General features: G+C 39.1%; 1 protein-coding gene across 1 annotated transcript; it reads left to right on the top strand.

Moving 5' to 3' along the window:
• Positions 1 to 17,730: 17,730 nt before the first annotated feature.
• Positions 17,731 to 21,830, top strand: LOC127342089 (auxin response factor 1). The gene is made up of 14 exons (XM_051368028.2): positions 17,731 to 17,920; positions 17,999 to 18,117; positions 18,232 to 18,330; positions 18,456 to 18,512; positions 18,788 to 18,943; positions 19,036 to 19,120; positions 19,258 to 19,348; positions 19,472 to 19,636; positions 19,719 to 19,838; positions 19,950 to 20,022; positions 20,104 to 20,269; positions 20,369 to 20,997; positions 21,079 to 21,257; positions 21,367 to 21,830. The coding sequence occupies exons 1-14, from the start codon at positions 17,905 to 17,907 to the stop codon at positions 21,494 to 21,496; spliced, it is 2,085 nt and encodes a 694-aa protein (XP_051223988.1). The 5' UTR covers positions 17,731 to 17,904; the 3' UTR covers positions 21,497 to 21,830.
• Positions 21,831 to 22,388: the final 558 nt, after the last annotated feature.

Below are 22,388 nucleotides of genomic sequence, written 5' to 3' on the forward strand. Positions count from 1 at the left end.
ACCACTTGGAATCTCTAAGAACAAGAAGAATATTTTTCTTTGATCTTTTGGTGATATTGGATCACATTGTCTCATAGGAAAGCCATAATATGATGGAAAAGTATCTCCCATAAAAATATTTAGAAAATTATCTCAATCTAGTTCATATGTGTGGGTAGGTTGTCGTACACCAAAAACCTAACGGTCTCTCCAAATCAGAGATGGCTCTAGACGGTACCACATGAGGCGTCAAGGGAATGACACAAACTATATTAGTGGCGTGTACCACCAAGCGGTGTGGTGTTTGGTGCCTTGGATACGGATTTGTTGATGATTAATAAAATAACGAGTTAATTCCACTAGACTCCTTTCAAAATAGGCAATCAAAAGATCACTAATACACCAAAATCTTGCTTGATCATGTACATCTAACATTTAATGGCTTTTGATGTGTTAATGAATTTTCACAATGTGTCACATTTTGTCCTTTGGCTCTCGTAGCCGAACCATCCATCTTAGTACAAGGCATGTGTTCATACACCCTATCTTCGTTGCTTATCAATGACAAATCAAGTATAATACTTAGTAAAACACCGGTATTCGTTTGCTATCTCCAATGCTGAATCGTGATTCTGTTGTGTGGTATTGCCAGTTTACGATCCAAATATATTGAAAATATTTTACAAGTTTAGTTCATAGAATCTTTTATTCGATGTTAGCTAATTTTTATGATTCTACGATTTACAATTTTAGAACATGGCATGGATCATATTTGGGATCTAAAATTGCAAAGTTCTAAGATCTATAATAATCACAAAAGGTGTTAATTTACGTCCAAAAATAAATGAATTGCATAGAGTGATTCTTTCATCAAAACAAGGCAGCCAATTTATGACAGGTGATCACGAAACCCATTGACACACCAAATCTCCATAGTATCATATTTAATGGATCTCGGCATACAAATGAGCTTCCGCCGTATTCAGGGTTCTGGCTCGATGCACTAGATTTATTATGGAAGATTGTTTTCATGCCTACCACTCATTGGTCAATGTCTAAATCATGGGACCGTATATGGTATCTTCGCATTCATATCTTCCTCCTCCCGATCTATGTTCAATACTTGAATGATAAACATAAAATATATTATTTTATAACTGATCAATATTTAAGCATAGAGGTTTTCTATGAGTAATGATGTATTTAGACAAAGTGCTACTCACATATGCTAGTTGGAAGTGTAAATGATGATGATCATAAAATGCTGAAAAAGACATCACTTAGGAATCTCTAGGAACAAGAAGAACATTATGCTTAGCTCTTTTTGCGCTATTGGATCACATTGTATCATAGGAAAGCCATAATATAATGGAAAAGTATCGCCCATCAAAATATTTGCAAAATTATCTCAAGTATTCGGTTCATATGTGAGGGTAGGTAGTCGTACACTAAAAATCTAACGGTCTCTACAAATTTAAGATGCATATAGATGGTACCACATGAGGTGTTGAGGGAATGACACAAATTATGTTACTCCCTCCGATCCATATTACTTGATGCTAATATAGATGTATCTAAACATATTTTAGTTGTAGATACATCCATTTTAGCATCAAATAATATCGATCAGAGGGAGTAGTGTTTTGTTCCACAAAACAATCGTGTTGTTCGGTACCTTGTATATAAATTTGTTGATGGTTAATGAAATAATGAGTTAATTCCACTAGACTCCTTTCAAAATAGGCAATCAAAAGATAACTAATGCACCAAATTCTTGCTCGATCATGTATATATAATATTTAATGGGTTTTGAGGTGTTAATGAACTTCCACAACATGTCACATCTTGTCATTTGGCTCTCGTCACCATAGCTGAACCATCCATCTTAGTCCAAGGCATGTATTCATATCACCCTATCTTCGTTGCTTATCAGTGAAAAATGAAATATAATAATTTGTAAAACATCGGTATTCTTTTGCTATCTACAAGGCTAAATTTACATCTAAACATAAATGAATCACATGGGATGATTCTTTCGTCAAAACAAGGCTGCCAATTTATGGCAGGTTATCACAAAACCCAGTGATACACCAAATCTCCCTAGTATCATATTGAATGGATCTGAGCATACTAATGAGCTTCCTCCGTATTAAGGGTTATGTCTGGATGCACTAGATTTATTATGGAAGAGTGTTTTCATGCCTATGACCCATCGATCAATGTCTAAAGCATTCATATCTTCCTCCTCTCGATCTATGTTCAATGCTTAAATGGTAAATATAAAATCTATTATTTTACAACTGATGTTTAGACATAGATGTTTTCTATGAGTAGTGATCTATTTAGGCAAAGTGTTACTCACATATGATAGTTGGAAGTGTCAACAACGACGATCATAAAATGCTGAAAAAAGATATCACTTGGAATCTAAGAATAAGAAGAATATTATGCTTAGCTCTTTTGGTGCTACTGTATCACATTGTCTCATAGGAAAGCCATAATATGATAGAAAAGTACCGCCCATCAAAATATTTGAAAATTATCTCAAGTATCCGGTTCATATGTGAGGGTAGGTTGTCGTACATTAAAAACCTAACGGTCTCTACAAATTTAAGAAGCCTATAGAAGGTATCACATGAAGTGTCGAGGGAATGACACAAATTATGTTGGTGTTTTGTTCCACAGAGCAACGTGGTGTTCGGTACCTTGGATACATATTTGTTGATGATTTATAAAATAATGAGTTAATTCCACCACACTCCTTTCAAAATAGGCAATCAAAAGATCACCAATGCACCAAAATCTTGCTCGATCATGTATATATAATATTTAATGGTTTTGGTGTGTTGATGAACTTCCACAATGTGTCACATCTTGTCCTTTGGCTCTCGTCACCATAGCCGAACCATCCATCTTAATCCAAGCCATGTATTCATACCACATTATCTTTGTTTCTTATCAATGACAAATAAAATATAATATTTTGTAAAACATCGGTATTCTTTTGCTATGTCAAGGGATAAATCATGATTCTTTTGTGTGGTCCTACCACTTTACGATCACAATATATTATAAATAGTTTACAAGTTTAGTCCATAGTATCTTTTATTCGATGTTAGCTCATTATTATGATTCTACGATTTGCAATTTTATAAGAAGGCATGGATCATATTTGGGATCTAAGATTGTGAAAACCCTAGAGATTTCCAATGTTAGTCATTAGTCCAAGATATCAATATCACAAAAGGTTTTAATTTACATCTAAACATAAATGAATCTCATGGGATGATTCTTTAGTCAAAACAAGGCTGCCAATTTATGAACGGTGATCACAAAACCCATTGACACACCAAATCTCCCTAGTATCATATTTAATGGATCTGAGCATACTAATGAGCTTCCGCCGTATTAAGGGTTCTCTCTCGATGCACTAGATTTATTATGGAAGATAGTTTCCATGCCTACCACCCATCTGTCAATGTCTAAGGCATGGGACCGTATATGGTATCTACACATTCATATCTTCCTCCTCTCGATCTACGTTCATTGCTTAAATGGTAAATATAAATTCTATTGCTACACCCGATGTTCATACATACATGTTTTTTATGAGTAATGAGCTATTTAGACAAAGTGCTACTCACATATGCTGGTTGGAAATATCAATGACGATGATCATAAAATGCTGAAAAAAGACATCACTTGGAATCTCTAGGAACAAGAAGAATATTATGCTTAGCTATTTTGGTGCTATTGGATCACATTGTTTCATAGGAAAGCCATAATATGATGGAAAAGTATCGCCCATCAAAATATTTGCAAAATTATCTCAATTATCCGGTTCATATGTGAGGGTAGATTCTTATACACTAAAAACCTAATGGTCTCTACAAATTTAAGATGCCTATAGACGGAACCACATGTGGTGTCGAGGGAATGACAAAAATTATGTTAATTTTTTTTTCACCAAGCAACATGGTGTTCCGTACCTTAGGTACATATTTGTTGATGATTGATACGTCTCCAACGTATCTATAATTTCCGATGTTCCATGCTTGTTTTATGACAATACCAACATGTTTTGTTCACACTTTATATCATTTTCATGCATTTTCCGGAACTAACCTATTAACAAGATGCCACAGTGCCAGTTCCTGTTTTCTGCTGTTTTTGGTTCCAGAAAGGCTGTTCGGGCAATATTCTCGGAATTGGACGAAATCAACGCCAAACCTCCTATTTTTCCCGGAAGCGTCCAGAACACCGAAGAAGAGTCGGAGAGGGGCCAGGGGGCCACCACACCACATGGCGGCGCGGGCCAGGCCTAGGCCGCGCCGGCCTAGGGTGTGGCGCCCCCAGGTGCCCCCCTGCGCCGCCTCTTCGCCTATAAAAGCCCTTTCGACCTAAAAACGCAGGACCAATTGACGAAACTCCAGAAAGACTCCAGGGGCGCCGCCGCCATCGCGAAACTCCAATTCGGGGGACAGAACTCTCTGTTCCGGCACCCTGCCGGACGGGGAATTGCCCCCGGAGCCATCTCCACCGCCGTCTTCACCGCCATCTTCACCGCCATCGCTGCCTCCATGATGAGGAGGGAGTAATCCACCCCCGAGGCTGAGGGCTCCGCTGTAGCTATGTGGTTCATCTCTCTCCCATGTACCTCAATACAATAATCTCATGAGCTGCTTTACATGATTGAGATTCATATGAGTTTGTATCACAATTTATCTATGTGCTACTCTAGCAAAGTTATTAAAGTAGTTCTATTCCTCCTGCACGTGTGTAAAGGTGACAGTGTGTGCACCGTGTTAGTACTTGGTTTATGCTATGATCATGATCTCTTGTAGATTGCGAAGTTAACTATTGCTATGATAATATTGATGTGATCTATTCCTCCTACATATGCATGAAGGTGACAGTGTGCATGCTATGTTAGTACTTGGTTTAGTCTGTTGATCTATCTTACACTATAAGGTTACTTAAATATGAGCATTATTGTGGAGCTTGTTAACTCCGGCATTGAGGGTTCGTGTAATCCTACGCAATGTGTTCATCATCCAACAAAAGTGTAGAGTATGCATTTATCTATTTTGTTATGTGATCAATGTTGAGAGTGTCCACTAGTGAAAGTGTAATCCCTAGGCCTTGTTCCTAAATACTGCTGCGTTACTACTGCTTGTTTACTGTTTTACTGCGTTACTACTGCTGCAATACTACCACCATCAACTACACGCCAGCAAGCTATTTTCTGCACCGATTGCCTCTTTGCTCATATATATTCATACCACCTGTATTTCACTATCTCTTCGCCGAACTAGTGCACCTATTAGGTGTGTTGGGGACACAAGAGACTTCTTGCTTTGTGGTTGCAGGGTTGCATGAGAGGGATATCTTTGACCTCTTCCTCCCTGAGTTCGATAAACCTTGGGTGATCCACTTAAGGGAAAACTTGCTGCTGCTCTACAAACCTCTGCTCTTGGAGGCCCAACAACTGTCTGAGGAAAGGAGGGGGAAAGTAGACATCAAGCACTTTTCTGGCGCCGTTGCCGGGGAGGAAAGGTAAAAGGTACTCACACTCCGGACCTCGGCTACCAAGCTATTTTCCGCCATTGTAAGTACTCGAAGCTATTTCCTTTAGATCCTGCAATTGCATCTTTTTGTTTCTTGTTTACACTAGTAAGGCATAATGGACAACAATGAGCTTTTTACTCTATTTCCTGATTTAAGACATGGATGGTTTGATCCGAAAATTAAAAAACCCATGGAACATGTTAGTATGAACACTTTGAATACCATTGTTGCTAATGATATGGAAAATTCTAAGCTTGGGGAAGCTGGTTTTGATGAGCATGATCTTTTTAGTCCCCCAAGCATTGAGGAGAAAATTTTCTTTGATGATACTTTGCCTCCTATTTATGATGATTATAATGATAGTAGTCTTTTGTTACCACCTGTTATGGAGGATGAATTTGATTATGAATACAATATGCCTCCTATATTTGATGATGAGAATAATAATGATAGCTACTTTGTTGAATTTGCTCCTACTACAATTAATAAGAATAACTATGCTTATGTTGGGAGTAGTAATAATTTTATGCATGAGACTCATGATAAGAATGCTTTATGTGATAGTTATATTGTTGAGTTTGCTCATGATGCTACTGAAAGTTATTATGAGAGAGGAAAATATGGTTGTAGAAATTTTCATGTTACTAAAACACCTCTCTATGTGCTGAAATTTTTGAAGCTACACTTGTTTTATCTTCCTATGCTTGTTACTTTGCTCTTAATGAACTTATTTATTTACAAGATTCCTATGCATAGGAAGCATGTTAGACTTAAATGTGTTTCTAATTTGCCTCTTGATGCTCCCTTTTGCTTCAAATACAATTTCTTGCGAGTGCATCATCAAAACTGCTGAGCCCATCTTAATGGCTATAAAGAAAAGAACTTCTTGGGAGATAACCCATGTGTTATTTTGCTACAGTACTTTGTTTTTATTTTGTGTCTTGGAAGTTGTTTACTACTGTAGCAACCTCTCCTTATCTTAGTTTTGTGTTTTGTTGTGCCAAGTGAAGCCTCTAATCGAAGGTTGATACTAGATTTGGATTTCTGCGCAGAAACAGATTTCTATCTGTCACGAATCTGGGATTTTCTCTATGTAGAAAAATCAGAAAAATATGCCAATTTACGTGCGTGTTCCTCAGATATGTACGCAACTTTCATTAGTTTTGAGTTTTCTTATCTGAGCAACGGAAGTATTTATTAGAAATTCGTCTTTACGGACTGTTCTGTTTTGACAGATTCTGCCTTTTATTTCGCATTGCTTCTTTCGCTGTGTTGGGTGGATTTCTTTGTTCCATTACCTTCCAGTAGCTTTGAGCAATGTCCAGAAGTGTTAAGAATGATTGTGTCACCTCTGAACATGTGAGTTTTTGATTATGTACTAACCCCTCTAATGAAGTTTATGAGAAGTTTGGTGTGAAGGAAGTTTTCAAGGGTCAAGAGAGGAGGATGATATACTATGATCAAGAAGAGTGAAAGCTCTAAGCTTGGGGATGCCCCGGTGGTTCACCCCTGCATATATCAAGAAGACTCAAGCGTCTAAGCTTGGGGATGCCCAAGGCATCCCCTTCTTCATCGACAAATTATCAGGTTCCTTCTCTTGAAACTATATTTTTATTCGGTCACATCTTATGTGCTTTACTTGGAGCGTCTGTATGCTTTTGTTTTTTGTTTTTGTTTGAATAAATGCTTGTGTGGGGGAGAGACACGCTCCGCTGGTTCGTATGAACACATGTGTTCTTAGCTCATAATATTCATGGCGAAGGTTGAAACTTCTTCGTTAATTATTATATGGTTGGAATTGGAAAATGCTACATGTAGTAATTGGTATGATGTCTTGAATAACTTGATACTTGGCAATTGTTGTGCTCTTGTTTAAGCTCTTGCATCATATACTTTGCACCCATTAGTGAAGAAATACATAGAGCTTGTTAAAATTTGGTTTGCATGAGTGGTTTCTCTAGAGTCTAGATATTTTCTAGTAAGATGTTTGAACAACAAGGAAGACGATGTATAGTTTTATAATGCTTGTAATATGTCTTTTATGTGAGTTTTGCTGTACTAGTTTGTGCTTGTGTTTGCTTCAAACAACCTTGCTAGCCTAAACCTTGTATCGAGAGGGAATACTTCTCATGCATCCAAATCCTTGAGCCAAACAACACTATGCCATTTGTGTCCACCATACCTACCTACTACATGGTATTTTCCGCCATTCCAAAGTAAATTGCTTGAGTGCTACCTTTAAAATTCCATCATTCACCTTTGCAATATATAGCTCATGGGACAAATAGCTTAAAAACTATTGTGGTATTGAATATGTAATTATGCACTTTATCTCTTATTAAGTTGCTTGTTGTGCGATAACCATGTTCACTGGGGACGCCATCAACTATTCATTGTTGAATTTCATGTGAGTTGCTATGCATGTCCGTCTTGTCTGAAGTAAGAGAGATCTACCACCCTATGGTTAAGCATGCATATTGTTAGAGAAGAACATTGGGCCGCTAACTAAAGCCATGATCCATGGTGGAAGTTTCAGTTTTGGACATATATCCTCAATCTCATATGAGAAAATTATTAATTGTTGTTACATGCTTATGCATAAAAGAGGAGTCCATTATCTGTTGTCTATGTTGTCCCGGTATGGATGTCTAAGTTGAGAATAATCAATAGCGAGAAATCCAATGCGAGCTTTCTCCTTAGACCTTTGTACAGGCGGCATAGAGGTACCCCTTTGTGACACTTGGTAAAAACAGTGCATTGTGATGATCCGGTAGTCCAAGCTAATTAGGACAAGGTGCGGGCACTATTAGTACACTATGCATGAGGCTTGCAACTTATAAGATATAATTTACATGATGCATATGCTTTATTACTACCGTTGACAAAATTATTTCATGTTTTCAAAATCAAAGCTCTAGCACAAATATAGCAATCGATGCTTTTCCTCTATGGAGGACAATTCTTTTACTTTCATTTGTTGAGTCAGTTCACCTATTTCTCTCCATCTCAAGAAGCAAACACTTGTGTGAACTGTGCATTGATTCCTACATACTTGCATATTGCATTTGTTATATTGCTTTGCATTGACAACTATCCATGAGATATACATGTTACAAGTTGAAAGCAACCGCTGAAACTTAATCTTCCATTGTGTTGCTTCAATGTCTCTACTATGAATTTATTGCTTTATGAGTAACTCTTATGCAAGACTTATTGATGCTTGTCTCGAAAGTACTATTCATGAAAAGTCTTTGCTATATGATTCACTTGTTTACTCATTGCATTTACATTGTTTCGAATCGCTGCATTCATCTCATATGCTTTACAATGGTATGATTAAGATTATGTTGGTAGCATGTCACCTCAGAAATTATCTTTTATCGTTTACCTACTCGAGGACGAGTAGGAACTAAGCTTGGGGATGCTGATACGTCTCCAACGTATCTATAATTTCCGATGTTCCATGCTTGTTTTATGACAATACCAACATGTTTTGTTCACACTTTATATCATTTTCATGCATTTTCCGGAACTAACCTATTAACAAGATGCCACAGTGCCAGTTCCTGTTTTCTGCTGTTTTTGGTTCCAGAAAGGCTGTTCGGGCAATATTCTCGGAATTGGACGAAATCAACGCCAAACCTCCTATTTTTCCCGGCAGCGTCCGGGCCACCGAAGACGAGTCGGAGAGGTGCCAGGGGGCCACCACACCACATGGCGGCGCGGGCCAGGCCTAGGCCACGCCGGCCTAGGGTGTGGCGCCCCCAGGTGCCCCCCTGCGCCGCCTCTTCGCCTATAAAAGCCCTTTCGACCTAAAAACGCAGGACCAATTGACGAAACTCCAGAAAGACTCCAGGGGCGCCGCCGCCATCGCGAAACTCCAATTCGGGGGACAGAACTCTCTGTTCCGGCACCCTGCCGGACGGGGAATTCCACACGGAGCCATCTCCACCGCCGTCTTCACCGCCATCTTCACCGCCATCGCTGCCTCCATGATGAGGAGGGAGTAATCCACCCCCGAGGCTGAGGGCTCCGCTGTAGCTATGTGGTTCATCTCTCTCCCATGTACCTCAATACAATAATCTCATGAGCTGCTTTACATGATTGAGATTCATATGAGTTTGTATCACAATTTATCTATGTGCTACTCTAGCAAAGTTATTAAAGTAGTTCTATTCCTCCTGCACGTGTGTAAAGGTGACAGTGTGTGCACCGTGTTAGTACTTGGTTTATGCTATGATCATGATCTCTTGTAGATTGCGAAGTTAACTATTGCTATGATAATATTGATGTGATCTATTCCTCCTACATATGCATGAAGGTGACAGTGTGCATGCTATGTTAGTACTTGGTTTAGTCTGTTGATCTATCTTACACTATAAGGTTACTTAAATATGAGCATTATTGTGGAGCTTGTTAACTCCGGCATTGAGGGTTCGTGTAATCCTACGCAATGTGTTCATCATCCAACAAAAGTGTAGAGTATGCATTTATCTATTCTGTTATGTGATCAATGTTGAGAGTGTCCACTAGTGAAAGTGTAATCCCTAGGCCTTGTTCCTAAATACTGCTGCGTTACTACTGCTTGTTTATCGTTTCTGCGTTACTACTGCTGCAATACTACCACCATCAACTACACGCCAGCAAGCTATTTTCTGGCACCGTTGCTACTGCTCATATATATTCATACCACCTGTATTTCACTATCTCTTCGCCGAACTAGTGCACCTATTAGGTGTGTTGGGGACACAAGAGACTTCTTGCTTTGTGGTTGCAGGGTTGCATGAGAGGGATATCTTTGACCTCTTCCTCCCTGAGTTCGATAAACCTTGGGTGATCCACTTAAGGGAAAACTTGCTGCTGCTCTACAAACCTCTGCTCTTGGAGGCCCAACACTGTCTACAGGAAAGGAGGGGGAAAGTAGACATCAATGATTAATGAAATAATATGTTAATTCCACCAGACTCCTTTCAAAATAGGAAATCAAAAGATCACTAATGCACCAAAATCTTTCTCGATCATGTATATATAATATTTAATGGGCTTTGGTGTGTTAATGAACTTCCACAACATGTCACATCTTGTCCTTTGGCTCTCGTCACCATAGTCGAACCATCCATCTTAGTCCAAGGCATGTATTCATATCACCTTATCTTCGTTGCTTATCAATGACAAATTAAATATAATATTTATTAAAACATCAGTATTCTTTTGCTATGTCGAGGGCTAAATCATGATTCTTTTGTGGTCCTGCCTCTTTACAATCACAATATATTATAAATAGTTTACAAGTTTAGTCTGTAGTATCTTTTATTCGATTTTAACTAATTGTTATGATTCTACGATTTGCAATTTTCTTAGAAGGCATGGATCATATTTGGGATCTAAGATTGTGAAAACCCCGGAGATTTCCAATGTCGGTCATTAGTCCAGGATCTACAATATCACAAAAGGTATTAATTTACATCTAAACATAAATGAATCGCATGGGATGATTCTTTCGTCAAAACAAGGCTGCCAATTTATGACAGGTGATCACAAAACCCATTGACACGCTTTTTTTATCTCCCTAGTATCATATTTAATGGATCTAAGCATACTAATGAGCTTCCGCCGTATTAAGGGTTCTCTCTCGATGCACTAGATTTATTATGGAAGATAGTTTTCATGCCTACCGCCCATTTGTCAATGTCTAATGCATGGGACATTATATGGTATATACACATTCATATCTTCCTCCTCTCGATCTATGTTCATTGCTTAAATGATAAATTTAAATTCTATTGTTACACATGATGTTTAGACAGAGGTTTTTTATGAGTAAATAGCTATTTAGACAAAGTGCTACTCACATATGTTAGTTGGAAATATCAATGACGATGATCATAAAATGCTGAAAAAAGACATCACTCGGAATCTCTAGGAACAAGAAGAATATTATGCTTAGCTCTTTTGGTGCTATTGTATCACATTTTCTCGTAGGAAAGCCCTAATATGATGGAAAAGTATCGCCCATCAAAATATTTGCAAAATTATCTCAAGTATCCGGTTCATATCTGAGGGTAGATTCTCGTACACTAAAAACCTAACGGTCTCTACAAATTTAAGATGCCTATAGACAGTACCACATGAGGTGTCGAGGTGATGACACAAATTATGTTAGTTCTTTGTTTTACCAAGCAACGTGGTATTCGGTACCTTGGGTACATATTTGTTGATGATTAATAAAATAATGTGTTAATTCCACCAGACTCCTTTTAAAATAGGCAATCAAAAGATCACTAATGCACCAAAATCCTGCTCGATCATGTATATATAATATTTAGTGGGTTTTGATGTGTTAATGAACTTCCACAACGTGTCACATCTTGTCCTTTGGCTCTCGTCACCATAGCTGAACCATCCATCCTAGTCCAAGGCATGTATTCATATCACCTTCTCTTCGTTTCTTATCAATGACAAATTAAATATAATATTTAGTAAAACATCAGTATTCTTTTGCTATGTCGAGGGCTAAATCATGATTCTTTTGTGTGGTCCTGCCACATTACGATCACACTATATTATAAATAGTTTAAAAGTTCAGTCTGTAGTATCTTTTATTCGATTTTAACTAATTGTTATGATTCTACGATTTGCAATTTTATTAGAAGGCATGGATCATATTTGGGATATAAGATTGTGAAAACCTCGGAGATTTCCAATGTCGGTTATTAGTCTAGGATCTACAATATCACAAAAGGTGTTAATTTATATCTAAAAATAAATGAATCGCATGGGATGATTCTTTCGTCAAAACAAGGCTGCCAATTTATGACAGGTGATCACAAAACCCATTCACACACTTTTTTATATCTCCCTAGTATCATATTTAATGGATCTGAGCATACTAATGAGCTTCCACTGTATTAAAGGTTCTCTCTCGATGCACTAGATTTATTATGGAAGATAGTTTTCATGCCTACCACCCATTTGTCAATGTTTAATGCATGGGACCTTATATGGTATATACACATTCATATCTTCCTCCTCTCGATCTATGTTCATTGCTTAAATGATAAATATAAATTCTATTGTTACACCTGATGTTTAGACAGAGTTTTTTTTATGAGTAAAGAGCTATTTGGACAAAGTGCTACTCACATATGTTAGTTGGAAATGTCAATGACGATGATCATAAAATGCTGAAAAAAGACATCACTCGGAATCTCTAGGAACAAGAAGAATATTATGCTTAGCTCTTTTGGTGCTATTGTATCACATTGTCTCATAGGAAAGCCATAATATTATGGAAAAGTATCGCCCATCAAAATATTGGCAAAATTATCTCAAGTATCCGGTTCATATGTGAGGGTAGATTCTCGTACACTAAAAACCTAACGGTCTCTACAAATTTAAGATGCCTATAGACAATACCACATGAGGTGTCGAGGGGATGACACAAATTATGTTAGTGTTTTGTTTTACCAAGCAACATGGTGTTTGGTACCTTGGGTATATATTTTTTGATGATTAATAAAATAATGTGTTAATCAAAAGATCACTAATGCACCAAAATCCTGCTCGATCATGTATATATAATATTTAGTGGGTTCTGATGTGTTAATGAACTTCCACAACGTGTCACATCTTGTCCTTTGGCTCTCATCATCATAGCCGAACCATCCATCTTATTCCAAAGCAGGTATTCGTATCACCATATCTTCGTTGCTTATCAATGACAAATTAAATATAATATTTAGTAAAACATCGATATTATTTTGCTATATCGAAGGTTAAATCATGATTATTTTATGTGGTCTACCACTTTACGATCACAATATATTGGAAATATTTTACATGTTTAGTCCATAGTATCTTTTATTCGATGTTAACTAATTTTTATGATTCTACGATTTGCAATTTTATTAGAAGGCATGGATCATATTGAGATCTAAGATTGTGAAACCCTAGAGATTTCCAATGTCAGTCATTATTCCAAGATCTACAATATCACAAAAGGTGTTAATTTATATCTAAACATAAATGGATCGTATGGGATGATTCTTTCATCAAACAATGGTGCCAATTTATGACAGGTGATTACAAAACCCATTGACACACCAAATCTCCCTAGTATCATGTTTAATGCATCTGAGCATACTAATGAGCTTCCGCAATATTAAGGGTTCTGTCTCGATGCACTAGATTTGTTACAGAAGATTGTTTTCATGCCTACCACTCATCGGTCAATGTTTAAGGCATGGGACCGTATATGGCATCTACGCGTTCATATCTTCCTCCTCTCAATCTATGTTCAATGCTTAAATGATAAATATAAAATATGTTATTTTACAACTGATGTTTAGACAAAGAGGTTTTCTATGAGTAATGATCTATTTAGACAAAGTGCTACTCACATATGCTAGTTGGAAGTGTCAATGACAATGATCATAAAATGCTGAAAAAAGACATCAGTTGGAATCTCTAGGAACAAGAAATTTATTATGCTTAGGTCTTTTGGTGCTATTGGATCACATTGTCTCATAGGAAAGCCATAATATGATGGAAAAGTATCCCCCATCAAAACATTTGCAACATTATCTCAAGTATCCGGTTCATATGAGAGGGTAGGTTGTCGTACACTAAAAACCAAACGGTCTCTACAAATTCAAGATCCCTATAGACGGTACCACATGAGGTGTCAAGGGACTGACACATTATGTTTGTGTTTTGTTCCACCAAGAAACGTGGTGTTCGGTACCCTTGGATACATATTTGTTGATGATTAATGAAATCGTGAGTTAATTCCACCAGACTCCTTTAAAAATAGGCAATCAAAAGATCACTAATGCACCATAATCTTGCTCGATCATGTATATATAATATTTAATGGCTTTTTTAGGTGTTAATGAACTACCACATTGTGTTACATCTTGTCCTTCGGGTCTCATCACCATAGCCGAACCATCCATCTTAGTCCAAGGCATGTATTCATATCACCCTATCTTCGTTGCTTATCAATAACAAATTAAATATAATATTTATTAAAACATCGTTATTCTTTTGCTATCTCCAAGGCTAAATCGTGATTCTTTTGTGTGGTCCTGCCACTTTGCGATCACAATATATTGGAAATATTTTTACAAGTTTAGTCCGTAGTATCTTTTATTCAATGTTAACTAATTATTATGATTATACGATTTTTAATTTTACTACAAGGCATCAATTTTATTTGGGATCTAAGATTGTGAAAACCCTGGAGATTTCCAATGTCAGTCAATAGTCCAAAATATACAATCTCACAAAAGGTGTTAATTTACATCCAAGCATAAATAAATTGCATGAGATGATTCTTTCGTCAAAACAAGGCCGCCAATTTATGACAGGTGATCACAAAACCCATTGACACACCAAATCTTCCTAGTATCATATTTAACGGATCTGAGAGCATACTATCGAGCTTCCGCCGTATTAAGGGTTCTGTCTCGATGCACTAGATTTATTATGAAAGATTGTTTTCATGCCTATCATCCATCGGTCAACGTCTACGTGTGGGACCGTATATGGTATCTACGCGTTCATATCTTACTCCTCTCGATCTATGTTCAATGCTTAAATGATTAATATAAAATCTATTATTTTACAACTGATGTTTAGACATAAAGGTTTTCTATGAGTAATGATCTATTTAGACAAAGTGCTACTCATGTATGCTAGTTGGAAGTGTCAACGACGATGATCATAAAATGCTGAAAAAAGATATCACTTGGAATCTCTATGAACAAGAAGAATATTATGCTTAGCTCTTTTGGTGCTATTGGATCACATTGTCTCATAGGAAAGCCATAATATGATAGAAAAGTATCGCCCATCAAAATATTTGACAATTATCTCAAGTATCCGATTCATATGTGAAGGTAGGTTGTCGTACATTAAAAACCTAATGGTCTCTACAAATTTAAGAAGCCTATAGACGGTACCACATGAGGTGTCGAGGGAACGACACAAATTATGTTGGTGTTTTGTTCCACCAAGCAACGTGGTGTTTGGTACCTTCAATACATATTTGTTGATGATTAATAAAATAATGAGTTAATTCCACCAGACTCCTTTCAAAATAGGCAATCAAAAGATCACCAATTCACCAAAATCTTGCTCGATCATGTATATATAATATTTAATGGCTTTTGATGTGTTAATGAACTTCCACAACGTGTCACTTCTTGTCCTTTGGTTCTCGTCACCATAGCCGAACCATCCATCTTAGTCCAAGGCATGTATTCATATCACCTTATCTTCGTTGCTTATCGATGACAAATTAAATATAATATTTAGTAAAACATCGTTATTCTTTTGATATCTCCAAGGCTAAATCGTGATTCTTTTGTGTGTTCCTGCCACTTTACGATCACAATATATTGGAAATATTTTACAAGTTTAGTCCGTAGTATCTTTTATTCGATGTTAACTAATTATTATGATTCTACGATTTGCAATTTTACTACAAGGCATCGATTTTATTTGGGATCTAATATTGTGAAAACCCTGGAGATTTCCAATGTCAGTTATTAGTCCAAAATCTACAATCTCACAAAAGGTGTTAATTTACATCCGAACATAAATGAATTGCATGGTATGATTCTTTCGTCAAAACAAGGCTGCCAATTTATGACAGGTGATCACAAAACCCATTGACACACCAAATATCCCTAGTATCATATTTAATGGATCTGAGCATACTAACAAGCTTCTGCCGTATTAAGGGTTCTGTCTCGATGCACTATATTTATTATAGATGATTGTTTTCATGCCTGCCACCCATCGGTCAATGTCTAACGCATGGGATCGTATATGGTATCTACGCGTTCATATCTTCCTCCTCTTGATCTATGTTCAATATATGCTTAAATTATAAATATAAAATCTATTATTTTACAACTGATGTTTATGCATAGATGTTTTCGATGAGTAATGATTCATTTAGACAAACTGGTACTCCCATATGCTTGTTGGAAGTGTTAATGACGATGATCATAAAATGCTGAAAAAATACATCACTTGGAATCTCTAAGAACAAGAAGAATATTTTGCTTAGCTCTTTTGATAATGTTGGATCACATTGTCTCATAAGATATCCATAATATGATAGCAAAGTATCTCCCATCAAAATCTTTGCAAAATCACCTCAAGTATTCGGTTCATATGTGAGGGTAGGTTATCGTACATTAAAACCCTAACTGTCTCTCCAAATTCGAGATGGCTCTAGACGGTACCGCATGAGGTGTCGAGGGAATGACACAAATTATGTTAGTTCCTTGTACCACCGAGTACGGGGGTGTTTGGTACCTTATATACGGGTTTGTTGATGATTAATAATATAACGAGTTAATTTCACCAGACTCCTTTCAAAATAGGCAATCAAAAGATCACTAATGCACCGAAATTTTGCTCGATCTTGTATATATAATATTTAATGGTTTTTGAGGTGTTAATGAACTTCCACAATGTGCCACATTTTTCCTTTCTCTCGCGTCGCCGCGGCTGAACCATCCTCTTAGTCCAAGGCATGTGTTTATATCACCCCTATATCTGTTGCTTATCAATGACAAATTAAATATAATGTTTGGTTAAACACCGGTATTTTTTTTTTGGCTATCTCCAAGGCTGAGTCGTGACTCTTTTGTGTGATCCTGCCACTTCAAAATCTAAATATACTGAAAATATTTTACAATTGTAGTCGGTAGAATCTATTTTTTATTTTTAATAGTTATGATTCTACGATTCGTAGTTTTACTGCAAGGTTTGGGTCTTGTTCGGGATCCATGATTGTGAGAACCTTGTAGATGTCATTGTGGATCATTAATCTGATGCACAGCGTCAGTAAACTGTCAGGTAATTGACATAAAACATACTCCGTCCATTTTTTACAAGAATTTATCATTTTGAGAATAGAATGCCAGGGGCTAGTGCACAATATGTGTTCGTCCCAGTATGCTTTTTAGCAAAGTGTACGCGTGCAGACACCGGAGGAAGGACCTTTTATTTCAGAAATACATAGGGTCCTCGCTGCAAAAGGTTGCTCGAGAGCCTAGGCGGGGCAGCAGTGTTAAAGCCATAAAGGCGCAAGCTCTGTAACGCCGCCGTTGTGTGCTTGGCTCCGATCGGCTGCCGCTTCGCCTCTCTCCACTCCCTCCCCACCGCGCCGTTCTTTAATGGGGGCAGCCCAACAACAAACACTCTGACACAAGGAGAACACCACCCAGTCACCAGACCAACTCCCTTCTCCTGCCTCTCTCCCCTCCTATACCGCTGCTTCCCTCCCGGGGAGGCCAAGAACACCCGGCCACCACCAAACCCACCGCCGCCCGTGTCGCCATGGCGCAACAACCTGGTGAGTCCATCTGGTTTTCTGCAGGTCACGGCCGGCCGGGTTCACTCGCTCATGGTCTGTTCTTGTCGTTGTTGGCAGGACGTGGACGGGACCCGGAGCTGTTCCCGGAGCTGTGGCGCGCCTGCGCGGGGCCGCTCGTGGAGGTGCCGCAGCGGGACGAGAGGGTCTTCTACTTCCTCCAGGGACATCTAGAGCAGGTACGTTGCGTGCTCCGGCACCGGAATTCTCCTTCGTTTCTTATCTGCGCGCGTCTTCCTCTCTTCTGTTCCATCCATTTTCCACCGCGAATCATGCTGGTTTTGCGCGTGCAGCTGCAAGAGCCGACGGACCCCGCGCTGCTGGCGGAGCAGATCAAGATGTTCCAGGTGCCCTACAAGATCCTCTGCAAGGTCGTCAACGTCGAGCTCAAGGTACGTACGTGACCGCGGCTCGCTCCGGCGCCGGCGTGTTTTCTCCTCTCCATGCCTCCCTTCTGGAATTGGCGTGAGCTCGTCGTCGTAACTCTTCCTCTCTTGTTTTCTTCACGGCGGCGCAGGCTGAGACGGATACGGACGAGGTGTTCGCGCAGATCACCCTGCAGCCGGACCCTGACGTAAGTGTTTCTCAATTCTCACCACCCCACGCCCACGGTTTTTTTTTTCTTTTCTTTTTTGCTCTTCTGGTGTTTCGAAATGTTCGGTGCGAAGCCGTAATTGTTCGCAACTTCCTGTGCCCCCTGAATTTTGGTTTCTGAATTTGAGGTGTAGCATAATTCGACTTTTTCTATCGCCTGTTCTTTTTACAGACAAGAACTAATTCAGTTAGCATTACTCAAATTCAGATAGTGTTCCCCATGTGGATTCGTGATCAACTTTCTGTTGTTTGCAGCAAGAGAATCTGCCCACATTACCCGACCCACCTCTGCCGGAGATGCCGAGGCCTGTGGTGCACTCCTTCTGCAAGATCCTCACGCCGTCTGACACCAGCACCCATGGCGGCTTCTCCGTGCTCAGGCGCCACGCCAACGAGTGTCTCCCGCCGCTGGTGAGCCCAATTCGCATGTCCTTCCTTGGTAATGGTATAATTGCATATGGTACTGCAAAAGTTAAATTCCTCCCTGTTTTGCTGTCGATCAGGACATGTCGATGCCGACACCGACTCAAGAGCTCATCTCAAAGGACCTCCATGGATCTGAGTGGAGGTTTAAGCACATCTACAGAGGTATGCAAATCAGTGTTTTTTTTTTCAGTTATCTACTGAATTGTTCAGTGGTCATCTGAACACAGAGATCAGGACCATAATTGCACTTGCTTTCCGTGCCTTCTGCTCTGAGCTCATGCAATTTCTTGGCTGTCTAGGCCAACCCCGTAGGCACCTTCTGACTACTGGATGGAGCACATTTGTCACATCAAAGAAGCTGGTCGCCGGCGATGCGTTTGTCTACCTAAGGTTGGATTATAATCTGAACTAATTCTGTTCAACCAGTCATGCGTAACAGACAGGTTTCTGCAGATGTTTCATATATATAGGGAGTATGGATCACAACAAAGACACTTTGTTTTCCTTTCGCAGGAGTGATACTGGAGAGCAGCGTGTCGGAGTGAGGCGCCTCGTGCAGAAGCAGAGCACGATGCCGGCATCCGTTATATCAAGCCAAAGCATGCATCTCGGGGTACTTGCAAGCGCATCGCATGCTATCAAGACTAACTCCATCTTCTTGGTGTACTATAGGCCAAGGTTGGACCTTTTCTACTTCCTATTGTTTCATACAACTGTGCTTGTTCTCTGCTAATGGAAGTTGTCTTATTTATTTTTCCAGGTTAAGCCAAAGCCAGTACATTGTCAGTGTGAACAAGTACCTTGAAGCTACTAAGGTTGGATTTAATGTGGGGAAGAGGTTTACGATGAACTTCGAAGGTGAAGATGTCCCTGTGAAGAAGTAAGGATTCAACATGTGGTCTCTCATATGCTGTATTCCCCTCTCAGTCTGTTGATCATCTTCTGCCATTCATCTCAGATTCACATTGTTCCATTTATTTTAAACCTGCAGGTTTTCTGGGACTATAGTTGATAATGGGGATCTTTCTCCACAATGGTCAGGTTCCGAATGGAAGTCACTAGAGGTACGATCAATCCATTCTGTTTTCTCTTGTTTTCCCTGTATTTTCCTCTCAGAAAATAATTCTGATTTTATCATGGTTCAGGTCCAATGGGATGAAACCACAAACTGCAATGGCCCTGAGAGAGTTTCTCCTTGGGAGATTGAACCATCTGATGTCTCTGCACCTACCATCAATGTACCACTGCAATCATCTGCCAAAAACAAGAGGCCTAGGGAGACAACTGAAAATTTGGATCTTCCATCACAGGGTATGAAATTGCAAATTTCTCATTGCTTGCGTTATCGACAGATAGTGGAATTATTCATTTCAAGATGTTTTTAATCCTTTTGTTTGGCTTAATTTGCAGAACCTGCTAGAGAGTTTTGGCTGTCTGGAATGCCACAGCAGCAGCATGAGAGAACATTTGTTGGTTCCAGTGATCCCAGTTGTATCTCTGGACATCAAGTTGTTTGGCCAGGCGCAGGTTATGGTGCTATGAGCAGCAGTTCTGTTTGCCAGAATCCATCAGCATATGACGGTTGGCTGAAGGAATTCAACCCATCAAGCAAAGGCCTCTCCCCTACATTGTCAGAGATTTCTCATAAGCTGTTTCAGGTTACCAGCAATGAAACCAGAGTTGCTCCTTGGCCAGCAATTTCTGCTTTCCAGGCTGTGGAACCCGCACCTAAGCTACCCTGCAACACTGTATATGGTCACCTAGCTGAAGAGGCTGCTACACCAAATGTGCCCACAGTTACTGAAAAAAGCAAGGAACCCGGCGTGTTTCGTCTGTTTGGTGTGAATTTGATGAAACATACCAAGGGCACTGCTACTCCTGACATTGCAAGTGCTGGCGCAGGGGAAACTTCAACCAAAATTGCTGGTTCTTATGAAGAGTCCGGCCTGTCAGCATTCTCAAAAGTACCTAAAGTTGTGAATGAGAGCCCCCGAGAAATCCAAAGCAATCATAGCTACGTTGCAAGAAATCGTGTGAAGGTACAACATTTTTTTATCTCTTTTCAATCCCTCGGCCTAGCTTATTAACTGTCGTCTAATGTTATGTTTGGTCTGCGCTAGGTTCAAATGCATGGGAATGCTTTGGGTAGAGCTGTGGATCTAGCAAATCTGAATGGGTATGAGAAACTGACTCGTGAGCTGGAGCAGATGTTCGACATAAAGGACCTGAAACAGAACTTCAAAGTGGCTTTCACTGACGATGAAGGCGACACTATGGAAGTTGGAGATGATCCTTGGATGTAAGTTGCTTGCATATATTCTCTTCAAAAAAAAAAGAAGTTGATTGCTGATTATTCATCTATCTGAAAAATGAGTTATGGCTGACATATATTCTATTGATACCTGCAGAGAGTTCTGCCAAATGGTCAAAAAGATAGTGATCTATCCCATTGGTGATGAGAGGATCCTCGAGCCTCGTCAGACACCGATCTCTGCTGCTGCTGCTGCTCCAGAACAGGATCCCAAGACTGAACTTTAGAAGGCGGGGGAGTAGGACTGGAAGGCGGATATTTGGAGCCTCTCACAGATGAATCATTCGTTGCAGATGGTGGTATATTGCAGCAGCAAATTTGTTGCTGGCCTCAGTTACTTTCTTCACAAAACTCTGAAGAGAGATCGACTGATGTAACATAGGTTTCCAGAAACAAAAGTGTTATAGTGTCTCTTTAGTTGGCTGTCAAAAAACAAAGGTTGGCAGGGTCTAGTCTGCTTAATTTAGTCGAAAAAAGTTTAATAATCGGTTGGTATACCATGACTGTTGGTGTGTACATATTATATGGGATGATAATATCATATGACATTAGCTTATACCATGTGTTAGCTTGCTGTTATATTCGTCTGAATTTGGGGTTTTTTTCTGTGGGGATTGGGTTTGTTTTCTGCTGGGATTGGGGTTTTTCTTCTGCAGAGATTGGGGTTTATCTGGATGGGGGCTTCGGATGTCGACCGATATATAATCCTAGTTAGTTTTGTGTATGATGCTGTTTACTTCACCTTTTTGATTTGTACCGTTCAGTGTTTGTGCGTTTCGAAAAATTCAAGTTTTTTTTTAATGAAGGCAAACGAATAGGAAAAAGTTCAAGTTAAATTTTCAGAGTATGTTACTGAGGACTTGGTGCTTGTTTGGTTCAAAGGTACTGCTAGGAATTTTGGGATATTCCATTGCTTAGGGATTTTTCCTATAATAAGCCTATTTGGTCCGTAGGATTTGAAAACATAATTTTTTTCGTATGACTTATTTTGCATGCAACTCCATGGGAAAAACCCTTAGTTACAACCTCATTGATGATTTGTTTTTAGACGGAGGGCTCGAAATGAGCCCGGTTTTGGATTAACGAAGTCATCAACCGGCTAGGAGTTAGACCAAGAGA

The sequence above is a fragment of the Lolium perenne genome, chromosome 3 (assembly GCF_019359855.2).
Source record: "Lolium perenne isolate Kyuss_39 chromosome 3, Kyuss_2.0, whole genome shotgun sequence".
In the NCBI taxonomy this organism is placed as follows: Eukaryota; Viridiplantae; Streptophyta; class Magnoliopsida; order Poales; family Poaceae; genus Lolium; species Lolium perenne.